Below are 12680 nucleotides of genomic sequence, written 5' to 3'. Positions count from 1 at the left end.
GGAAATTTAGAATTCGTCTAAAAAAACGGGAAGTTGTAGGGAAATTTGAAATTTTCATAAAACTCTGAAAATATAAGGAATTTCGTTTTTTAATTATTTTTTCCCATCTAAAAAGTGCTGATCTCTGAAAATTGCAAGAATAAAATATCATAGTCAAAGCTTCCAAACATGAAACAATATACCATTTGCAATTGTGTAATGCAGAAACTCACCCCTTCTTTTCTGTATATATCATTTCAGTTTCAATTTGCAAGGCTGTTGTTCTTTTTCCATGAGATTCCTGAATTGTAGATAATGAGATGTGCAAGACTTCTGTAACTGCATAAAAGACTATAATACATTTCTCTTGCAATAGAATTACATTCTTACCATAGAATACATTATATTAGCAACATTCAATCTGCGGAAGCAGCATGTGGTGTTGTTTAGTCAACCATACTTGAATTTATTGAATGGTTTGTTTATTATTTTCGGAACTGTGGTTTTATTCAAAACAGATTAGAGATGGTTTTTTAAACAGTGATCTGCTCAAAATCCTTATTTAATAATAATTGGATAGATTAAAAAAATAAAAGAAAAAAAAACTGATTTTGCTGAATGGATTCAAGGAGCGCCACAAACTCCTTGAAATTACTGTGCATTGTTCGTTTTGTAAGAAGATAATAAACCTAAGTAATATGGGAAAATATTCATTTAACAAGTCATGCCAAAAAAGGAAAACATGTAAAACTGCATGCGAATTGAAAGGAGTCATCATTGATGTTGAATTTAGTATCTAAAAAGAATAGAGGAAAAGATGACATGTCAAATTTAATGCCCGAAAATAAACTGATTTTGAATTTATTAGTTCTAGAATAATAATTTAAAACTTGGTGGATAACACTTGTCCTTCAATGCATTCATTGATATATCGGAGATGTTTTCACTTATGTTTACTGAAAGTAAAATAGCTAAAAAAATGCCTGTTAGGCAGCACAAAAATGTTGTTTCTTATTTGTGATTGATTAGCTTCATAAAACTTATGACTGAAAAATCAGCTGAAATTCATGCTCAAATACATGAATTAGCAAAATAGAAAAAAAGTAATCTTGCTTTGTAATATTTTTTTGTTAAATAATTATCAAATGATTTGTATCATGATACCAAAAATGTTTTGTGCTTTATTTCACCCGAGTCTTTAATTTTGTGTGACTTATGATTAGGGAGCATAAGAGGTAATATATCCCCCTTAATATATAAATTTTGTATTGCTAAATTCTAGTCTATACGTATAATAAAGCTCAATATGTGTGTTTGTGTGTTGGTGCTCTACAGGCCAAACCTTTTGACCTACAGCTACCAAATTTGGTGCAGGTATACTTTGAAGGTCGGAAATGTGCTCCTGGGGTCCTTTTTTGATTTTTAATTATTAATTAAAAACTAACTTTTCCGCCAAAAAATCTACGTTTCATCACTGCCAAATGAGTAGGGCGTGTTTTTCCCCCACGCTAATGAGGTTAGGCTTAACATTTTTCGACCCATTATTTCAAACGATTCTATTTATTTTCTTAATGTTTGATGCATTTAAAATTAAATATTGTTAATTAATTGATCTGCGCATGATGAATCTGAGAAAATTTTGTTGACAAATTCTTGAGATATTACATAAATTAAGAAAGATATTCTTTTGTGCCCATACGGTTTGAATGCTCAATGACTCTGTTTTCAGTAATCATATTATAAAAAAAGCTTTGTTTCAATAAAAAATATTATTATATTAATTGTAGACCAATCATTTCCACTTTAATTTAAAGCATAAATTCTATGGGAGCTAACAGAAAATTAGAGAGATACATATTACGTTATGACTGAAGACCTTTATAATATTCAGTGAATTATATGACTATCAGAATTTGAAGTTTTAAAATATTTTGATAAAGAAGCTATTAAAGTAGGAATTGCGTAAAATATTTAATTATTAAAATTTTAATGATTGGCGAATCGGCCTGTCGCCAAAGGCAACTAGTAATAAATAAAGATAAAATAATTTTTTTTTTTTTTGCATATAAATATAAATCTACTTTTAATATGCTATTATTTCGTATAATATTAAATTGTTTTCTTTACTTCTGTTTTCCACTCCTTAAAATCACGTTGCATTATTATCAACACATGAGTGCTGTTTTAACATATATGGTGTTTAGCAATATGATTCACACATCCTTAATGTTTTTGATCACCCAATGTCGGCACCAATTACAAATACTGTCCGCTGGTGAAATAGTGGTTCACCTCATATCGCTTCGATAATGAACAGTACATCTTTCTATAAGCTGGGATAGCATGGTTGGTAGGGAGTTGGATTCGCATCCCTTGGATTGCTGTGTCTGTGCTCGTAGTCTGTGCACGTTTAAATCTGTCGTAGCCACGAAGCCCTCCAAGTCGAGACAGTATCACTGGGAAACTGGTTCAGAGGTAGATCGTTCTTTGATTCAAGTCTAAATTACGATCTGTGGATGAGTGAATCAAATGTATAAATGAAATTCGCTACGTGAAAAGGGCTGTAACGTATGAGTACTAAGACGTACTCTTGGCCCTAGATGGCGCTACCGAAACAAGAGACGCTAAAATTCGGCTTAAATTCGCTGACTTCGTCAGCGGGCTTGTCTATGACAAGTGCCGTATGCAACAACAGCATCTTTCTATGCTGCCATTGGATGATTCCATTTTCAGGGAACTCATTTTTCGATAAAGTAGTCATTGAACAGTAATACATTGCCGCAGTTTTTAATTTGCACAATAAAAGTATCTACCACTCATCTTGAAATGCACATATTCTTCGAATTGCACGAAATGGCGGCGTTTTTATTAAATGAGTTATTAAGTTATTTTTCTCTTTAGACAGCTCAAGTTACTCTCTCCAAGAATGACTTCATCAAACCTTTCCATGTTTCTGGATGAGGAAATGGATAAGCCTTCTGATGTAAATAGCTTTCTACTATTGCTTTTATTTTTTTTGCTGTTTAATTGTTTTCTGAAACTGATTTCTAATCTGATTATTTAAGAAATGAGTTAATGTTTGATTTTCTTCTTATCATTTTCTATTGTTTTAACTAATTTTTTGCATTCGAAATTAATTACTCTCTATATCAAAACAAATTCAAATTAAAGTTATGCGCGATTTTGATCACTAAAAGCACAGATGCTTGAGTTGTCCCACGTTTTTTGTATATGCTGCAAACAAAGAATATTTATTGGAATCGGCAAACAAATTCACTTCTGGTTGATCGCTTGAATTTATAACAAACATTTTTGTTCATGCTAACTCCAAAATGCAACTAAATAGATGGAGAAAATTTAGTATACAGCCTTTGCGCTGAAATGGTAGATTTCTATTAAATTATGGGCAAAACCTCTCAATGACTTCCTTTCTGCATGCATACAGCTAGTAGCCAGTTCGAGAAATAGGCCAAGTAAATTTAACTTCAGGATTCAAATTTTTTAGACTGAAATCGACAACAACATGTTGAGAGTTTGTGAAAGAAATACGCAAAATTGCAACTACTAAGGTAAATGAAATTTGCTTACTCATAAAAATTGTATTTTGTTCATTTCAGGGTAGCGAGTTCATTTCAGTGCTTAGAGTTTTGCAATGAGTAATATGTCCCATTAGATGTGTTTTCATTCGGTTTATTTCCTTTTTTTTTAAATCAACTTCTCACTTTAAAATAAATAATTTTAATTTGAAATTTGTGTTTCTTGTTCGTATTGCTAACTCAATTTTGCGATTATTCTCTAAAAAATGACACTACATGATTTGCCTATTTTTGAGATTTCTAAATAAAATATACTCATCTTCTCTTCCATCTCTGTTTATTATTATTTATTTATTATCCTGTTTATTATATCTATCCTATTTTGCCTGAAATCACTTGTAGAAGACTTGTGGAAGGTTTCCATATCAAAATATAAAGCATCTTTATCAAATAATGGTTAAAAGAAGGCGTCTGTGTATCCTCTGTTCTTTTCTTCCCCTTAAACAAAACACATCAAAGTAGCGTTAGTGTACAATAAAATCGATAAGATAGTTTTATTTTTATTGGAGCGTAATACTTACTCAAAAGATGAACACACAAGGCGATTAATTTTGTGAAAAGGCCTCTTTTCGTTTTTTAAAATCCGAATTTGCATGTATATTTCATATTTAATTCTAGGATTAATGCATTTCTGGTCTAGTTTACTAGTTGGTGCCCGCAATTCTGGCGACATTTGCGGGCACCAACTAGATTTTAGTCATAATCGAAAATGCTATTATTCGGTACTTTTAAGATATCTTTAGTTTTTATTGTTTACATTATTACATCCGTTGACAAGCATCAACAACTACTTTTGGAAGGAAGAAGGAATATTTTTTGCAAACAATAACAAATACTTCACATTTACTATGAATACAAAACTGCATGCTCATATCAAAATAATGCTCACCAAAGATTCATTTTTTGCCAAACTACTATTTTGTAATGCATAATAACTTGTGGTAGAAATCATTTCTTTTATTTATTAGTCAACTGTTCTCTGCGGCTAAAATGATTTTCATTAAATTCAATAGAATGTTAATAGAAAATATTTAATATCTTGGTTTTTTTTTATTTGGGAGAATGTTTGTATTGTTTTTTAAATATTTGTTAGTAATTGTTTAAAAATTTACTTTCAGGAAGCAAAATGTTTGATTATTTTGAGCAACTGCAGTTATACTGTTAAGAGTGTGATTCCAAGATTACAGGACAGTTTGAACAAATACGGTTATCCAGATATGCAGTTAGTTATAAAGGTAAATCTTTTGCAAGAAATCTTACTAAGTAACCAAGATCTCTGTCTTTATTTTCAAGTATATTTATTCATAATCATTCACCTCAGCTGATTCGCCAATAATATTGGTTATATTGATTTCAAATAAATCGTTTTTTTATAAATCCATGATCATGATTCCATGAAATTATCCGATATTAAAGCCATGTTATTTTAAGTTCTGTTTATCGTGTGTATGAACCTTCCTATTGGAGACAATTCCATATCATCCTAGCACTGTTAAAAACATAAAATATCCGGTTCATCAAGCTTCCAAATTTCGTGACATTGTAACTTTTTTTTTTTTTTTTTTTTTTGTCATATAAACTACACTGATATTAAACAGAATCCTTTTTTAGTTTTCAGTAATGGAAGAAAATCTAATAAGATATCTAATAAAAATATTAAAAAAAACTATTTCAATTCCAGAGTAATCTACTGTTAGAAATAAAACAATATATATATATATATATTTGCTAAAATACACATGATTATTTAATTGGTATTATTAAAAAGACAATTTAAATTTTGAAACTGTTGCAATAATGAATTCAGAAGTTATCGCGGAAAAATACCAATGTTCTGCTTGATTTTTAATAAATTAAAATTAAAAAAAAAAAAATCGTTGAGACACACATTCTCCTCTTCCAAGGAAAAAAAATGTTTATAGCTGTAAATCAAATAGTCTGGTATGTTAAGTGCCAACACAGACATTCATCTTTATTATTAATATGAATTAAGTTTTTGAATTTAAGACTATGTAATTTGACTTGTGAGTTTGAGTTTCATAGCACTAAGGCCACATTTGGCCATACTGCATCAATTAACTTATTGCATGTTTGTAGAGTTGGGATCTCATAATCAATTGTTCGCCTATTACTTTATGAGATGGATCTTTATAATTTTGTTTACTATAAAATTTAATATTTTAGTATTGTTCCAACTTATTTGTTAGTCAATCAATAAATTTTGATTGAATTCAATTGATGCTATGTGCTAGTAAATTTGAGAAAACAATTATATCTAGGTTTCATAACATTTACTAAACAAATTTCTTTTAAACCATGATTTTATATGCAGAAAGCAGAATTTAAATCTGTATAATTTCTTTTCATACATAGAGCAGTGTGAGTCGCTTCCATGAAGTGAGTTCTAAATTATTTAATCTGTATGTGGAACGAAAGTGTGAACCAGTTGCTGGTGCTATCGAATCTAGGATGCATGCAAGCTCATTTAATTGGGAGTGGGATTATAAACCAACAGGTAGTTTCCTTTGCTGTTTTTCTTTTTTTTTAATGGGAATTCTATCATATAAAATGTGAGTGAAATTTCTTTGTTTCATTTAGGTGTCAGCTTATACATAAAGCAAACCATCATGGACATGATTGAAATACATTCTGAGGTAATACATATATGTTAAATTTATTAACCTTTTAGTTTTCAACTAGGCTGGTTCAGTTTTGATTTATCAGAAATTCCGATGAAGAAAGTCTTTATTCAAGCAAAAGACAACTTGGATTGTAAATATTTTATTTTTAATATTTAAGAGATTTTATCAATAATCAGTAAAAAGTTTTGTTAAGCAAAAAGATAATGATTATAGTTAAACATATAATTAAAAATAAATAGTTTTAATAAACATCATACAGACTTTATAATACAACATTTGTTCCATAATATTTCAAAATAAATAAAACATTCATTTGTATTAAATTTGTATTGCATTTCTGTTAGTAGTTGAGTCATAAATTAATTAAGAATCTTATTTCTTTATGATTGTAATATATTTTAACAAAGGAAAACAATTCAGAAATAAGCCAGTTTTTAGTTCTGATTTTGAATTAATCAAAACAAATGTGAATAATAGGTGTAATTGAAAGTTATGTATGAAAGTTATTGAATGTTTATAAGAAATTCAAAAAACCAAAGAAAGAAAAAACACTTTAAAAATGTTCAAATTATTCGCATTCACACATGATTTGCAAACTTTCACTTTATTCCAAAAACGTTTCTCTCCCCATCTCTGCTGGAAAACTTTTGTTGCCATCTTAAATTTGGAAAACAAACAAGAAAATAGTGTTATTTAATGATAATTTAAATTAAATTCTCTTATAAAATAGTAAGCAAATTTTATTTAAATCTCTGAAATTAAGATGTGTTTATATGCTTTTATTTAATTTGTTTCATGTGAGTAATGACGAAGTTTCATAATCAATCAATTTTTCGTTCTTTTCCTATCGGTTCTGAAATTGCTTATATTAATGCTGTATCAATGGCAAGACCTAATATTGAATTTTAAGAGAAAACTGATACTTCTAAATCTCGTATTCAAAATAACGAATTATTTTTTAAAAAACTAAAATGTAAAGGATTATAAAAAAAAAGTTTTAAAACAGGCCTTTATTAATATACTGAAAAATGGAAGACAATTTTTCTGTCAAAAATATGAACATCAGAATAAAATTTAAAAGTTGTGAGATTTCGAAAAGCACTAAAAAAAATAAGCCATAGTGAATTTATAAAGAAAATTTTATAACAGTCTTGGTTATAACTATAACAGTCTAAGTCTTTATAACAGTAATATGTTATAACTGTGATTAAAATTTTTATTTAACATTTTTAATATATCTATTCTATAAACTTAAAATTGGTTGGTATAATTAAATTAATGCATTAGGAACAAACCAACTGGTAGTCAAAAGTGGCTTGTAATTATATATAGTATCATATATAATTACAAGTGTAATTTTACAATATTATATTATACATAGTATTGTAAAATTAAATAAATGAGATCATTCTTATTACAATTAACCAACAAGAAAAATTTTGATTCATTCCTACCATTCAGTTTTGTGATAAAATTATACATGGCAATTCTGTAAAATGTCTAATTGTTATTTATATATTCTATTATTATTCACTTTTATTTTTTCTGTCTTATCTGTAGGTTTTTGCCATATCTCCACCCTTTGTGAGCAAAGTTTTGACCAAAGTGGTTGAAGCTATTGTTGAGGAATTAGCCAGGTTATATGAATCTGTTGATAGCTATGAAGGAAATGCTAACATCCAAGTAAGTATGAAATGCAGTAATATTTTCTAAGTAATGGCTCTCATATAATAAGTCTTATAGAACGCAATTTGTTCGATTCAAAACCTGTGGGATCATAATGAAACTTCAAATTATGAAAAATTAGATTTAAAAATAAGAGCAAGAGAAAAAAAAAATGTGAAGCTGAAAATGATACTTAATATTTAGCAATTTTATAGATAAAATGATGATTATTTAAAAATTATTTAAAAATCACTAATAAGCAAAATTTGAATACTTTTAACAGTATAATAACCTTTCAAAGTATTAAATAGTCTAATTCATATTTTTAATTTATTTTAAGTTAGCAATTTTGATTTCTTGTTTATTGAATATACTCAAGGGAAAAAATTGCTTTCAAATATTATTCACTTTAGTTTTGACTTTAAATTTGATATTTTGAATTGAAGAAGATAAAATATTATATTAATAGGAATCTCAAAAATTCAAAGGAAAACTTAACTTATCATTGAATTAAAATTAAAAAGTTTAGAGTTACCAAATTCTATTCAATAAAAGATTAACTGAAATGAGGACATTATAATTTTAAATAGCTAATTAATTTATATGGATTGTGTCAATTTTTTTCATGTTATGAAACAAAACAAACAAAAGGAAATAAAATTAATGAACTTATTACAAAAACTTTATTATTGATGTGTTCTTTGGATTTATTTTTCTGAACTTTGATGTAAAAATTATTTAAACTTTTGTTAATATCTCTTATTCATTAATATTTCGTAATATTTCCAGGCTACTTTGAACATCAGAGCATTGGAAGATGCCATGTCTGCTTACAAAACCAATCAGACTAGGTACATTTTTACTCTTTAATTTATTGGTGCATTACATCAGCATTATAGTTAATATAGAAATCTTGTTGTTCTGCAAAAACAATTAAGAATATGTGTTATGCTGTATAAAATGACATTAGACATTTAAAACTTAATGATTAAAATTCTGTTTTACTAAATGTAATCAAAATTTATATAATATTATCCCAACTATTGATTTCCAATTTAAGAGAATTAGAGGGAAGACCCCAGTTTTCATTGCTAACTGCAGTATGGCATTTTACATGTATTGGCATGGTCAGTTATTGAGATTATTATCGAAATCATAATTTTCTCTGTTTTGGCATTAAAATGATTTGACATCTCAAAAGTTATCTTGCATAATGCATCAGTTTTATTTTTTCAATGCATCAATTTTTATGACAATTTAAATTAATAGCCTAAACTATTCCATGGATAATTTTAATTTAACTTTTTAAAAATGAATATATAACATAAATATTTCTAATTGGATGGTAATTCTTAAAATTTTAGAAAATGTTTCTATAGAATATAACAGATTGTAAATGATCATAAAGGTCAACTGTCGTTTAACTGTAAAAGACTGCCACAATACCAAAACTATTTTTCCAGCAATATATATCAAAACTGAAATTTATTTATGTGATGAAAAATTAATTTTGCATGACCATAAGTCTTCCAAAAAATCATTTTTTTTTTCTTTCTATTTGTTATTAACTTTTGAAAAATATTTTAAACATATTTTGCAACAATATATTTCATTGTTGAAATGAAATTCTATTTAGAATATTATTTTTGAATAGAATATTCGAATATTATCTTAATATTTCATATTGTTTTTCCCCCCATTGTTGATTATTATGATATGAAGATTTGACTTATTTTCCACATGTTGAATACATTTCACTATAAGATATTTTGTTGCACTTACACTTTGAGTTTGACTTCAAAATTAAAATGTGCCCATTTTTGTGAAAGTTACAGCACTTTCCTGTTAATTGAATGCTTTGTCATAAAAGAAGTACATTTGCCCAGATGAAAGTTGCATGCACAGTTTGCTGAATCCATCAAAGTTTGAAGTTAAAAAAAACATATTTCTCTGAAAAAGCCATTAAAACTAAGTTACATAAATTATTTAATTGAAATTTTTAGCAATCATTAATACTGATGGTCTAGTGAAGAATTTAAAAATTATATAATAGTACTATGATACTATATAAATATAAAAGTTACATTTTTAATAGAACTATGATTTCATGGGACTCTATGAGGATGGTTAATATACACAATAAACAGAACAAATATAACGCTTTTATAACTGTCCCAATTGATACTTAAATTTTTTTTTTCTTGATGTTCACAAGCATCAATTCATACAGAAAAGATTTAATTGAAATTAAAAGTAGGCCATATTCTTAACAAACCAGTTTGTCGGCACTGTACCTAGTTATATATATATATATATAACTTTGGCATTTGGCTAAATGACTTTGGTATATTGATTAAAAATCTGTAGCCTTTTTCAAATATTTAAAATACATTTTCTTCAGTGTATTGCTGTAATCTAAAATATGCCACTATTTCTATTAATTAGTAAAGTTTGATTAATTTTGTATTAGTGATTACTTAACAATTTTATATTGCATTACTCTCACTCTCAATTTATTTTTTAAAGCAAATACTTCATGGCTTGCAGAGCGAAGTTAAAACCTTTTCCAAATCCTAAAGATGCAGAGTACGTAATTTATATTCTTTTGTTACTTTGTCACCATTATTTGAAGTAGGTTCGATTTTAATAGTGTCTTCTTTTTTTTCAGATTAGTTAATGAACTTTTAAAGACTTTCAAAAATCAAATATGGTTACAACTTTTATGCTTCAAAGAAGATGGTTTTGTTACTGTATAGAGGCTCTACTAAAAATTTTGTTTTAAAATTCTCCTTGTTTTATTTTTTAATTTAAATAATTTATCATAATAAATATATTGGAGCTTGGTTAATTCCAAGCTGATGAAATTGAATGTCTGTTTGTTTATTCGAACCTTAAGGATTAGAATTGTATAAGAGATTTGAACGAAATTTCATGCAGATGTACCTTAGCATCTAGGAAGATTAACTGTGTTATTTAAAAATTCTAGTTAAATAAGGTTTTGCTTTAAAATTATAACTGATATTTTATTAGAGTGTTATCTGAATTTTGTAGTTATTAGAAGTCTTTCTCGAGTAACAGTTGACATCTACACGTTATTGCATTAAATTAGGAAGGAAGGAAATCATCCAGGAAGTATCCAGACTAAAGAATCTTTTAGGATGTTTTCTCTTTTTACTAGTATACACTGAGAAACTTCATAGATTAACATTCAAAGTCATAAAATATGTTAAAATGAGTTATCTTGTTTTTCAGTATTTTTTTTTTAAATTCTAGTCTTTTATTTATTAGTTTTTTTTTTTTTTTTTTTAAAGTAATCTTTAGATGTTATTCAGATATCAGGAAATATTTGAAAATAGCCTCCAATATTCAGTCAAAAAATTAATAAATACTGCAAGTATCAAAAACGAAATTACTGGGATATCATCACCTAGCAAGTTTTTACATGCTCTTTTGCTGGGCATAGAGGATTACACGTAGGCACTTTTACCTAAGGTGACCATTCGTACTGGTTTTCAGGGCATAAGTCCTGGTTAGTCATGAAACAAAACCAGTGCACGAAAAGTACTGGTTTTAGATTAGAAAACATTAAAACAAAAAAAGTAATAAAATAAAAAATAATAAAATTAGAACTGGCAACCCTGATAATTCCATGTGATATCGTCAGGTGTCGCATGAGCAGAACCGCCACGACGTCATACAAGCCAGTGGTGGTCTGATGTACTAACTACTGTGATGTACCTACCTTATTATTATCATGGCGGCAAAACGGCGAAAGTGCGTATTTAATGATGATTTAAAATTAAAATATACATTTATTAAAGAAAGTAATAATATTGATCCTAGTGAAGTATATTATGAAAAATGTAGAAGTACGTTTTCTATTGCAAATAGTGGAAAAAGCGACATTGAAAACCACATAAAAACAGTTAAACACAAACGAGCAGTGTCAGCAGCAATTGCAAGTTCGAGTATGACATCATATTTTAAGAAAAAAGAATTTGAAACTGCCAAGAAGAAAATAGCTGCAGCTGAAGGTTTGTGGGCATATCATACAGTTATGCATAATCAATCTTTTCGATCAATGGACTGTACCTATGAGATGCTTCCGGCATGGTGGTTGGATCTCGCCACCCTGGAGGGTACACTAATAGGTGGGGGATCTGGCTCCCCCCATCGATGACGGGACGTACTTCCTTCGGGGAGGGTTGTACCGTGGCCGGTGACGGCCCTTAGGACTCAACCACAGTTCCCGCCAATTGCTGTTGCGGCGGTCCGGTCATTCAGTTTTATGGTTTAAATCCGTGTGCCTTAGGGCGGGTCGGAGAGTTAGAAGGTTGTACCTGTAAACTTATTAAGGCATATTTCGATGCTAAATTCACATGCTCTAGGACCAAATGCGAAGCTATAATCACCGATGTACTTGTCCCTTATGCAAATCAAATATTTGATGAAGATTTGAGAAATTTAAGTTTTATATCAGTGTATTCATACGCCTCAAATCAAAGAAATTAAACTTATTCCTTTACTTGTCAGATATTTTTCATACAAGAATGGAATACAGGTAAAAATTATTGAAGTAAAGGATTTGCCAGGAGAAACGTCTGACATAGTTACCGAATATATTGTAGAGGTCTTAAAAAAACATAATTTAGAAAGCAAGATATTAGGGTTTTGTGCCGACAACACCAACACTAACTTTGGGGGCATGCGAAGAGCCGGGAAAAATAATATTTTTACCAAGCTAAAAGCTACTTTGGACGGACGGGAGCTTGTGGGAATTGGTTGCTCAGCGCATTTT

At 28.5% G+C, this 12680-nt stretch overlaps 1 protein-coding gene across 1 annotated transcript in view; it reads left to right on the top strand.

Moving 5' to 3' along the window:
• The window catches only part of LOC129988946 (exocyst complex component 2-like), a 39434-nt gene extending 28688 nt beyond the window's left edge, over positions 1 to 10746 (top strand). The window contains exons 15-22 of the mRNA XM_056097238.1: positions 2881 to 2962; positions 4694 to 4810; positions 5949 to 6090; positions 6174 to 6229; positions 7778 to 7900; positions 8672 to 8733; positions 10409 to 10468; positions 10551 to 10746. Of these exons, the coding sequence (XP_055953213.1) occupies positions 2881 to 2962; positions 4694 to 4810; positions 5949 to 6090; positions 6174 to 6229; positions 7778 to 7900; positions 8672 to 8733; positions 10409 to 10468; positions 10551 to 10638 (730 nt within the window). The 3' untranslated portion in view covers positions 10639 to 10746. The remainder of the gene's footprint in view (positions 1 to 2880; positions 2963 to 4693; positions 4811 to 5948; positions 6091 to 6173; positions 6230 to 7777; positions 7901 to 8671; positions 8734 to 10408; positions 10469 to 10550) is intronic.
• Positions 10747 to 12680: the final 1934 nt, after the last annotated feature.

Source organism: Argiope bruennichi, chromosome 10 (assembly GCF_947563725.1).
Source record: "Argiope bruennichi chromosome 10, qqArgBrue1.1, whole genome shotgun sequence".
In the NCBI taxonomy this organism is placed as follows: Eukaryota; Metazoa; Arthropoda; class Arachnida; order Araneae; family Araneidae; genus Argiope; species Argiope bruennichi.
This window is presented reverse-complemented; position numbering and strand designations above follow the sequence as displayed.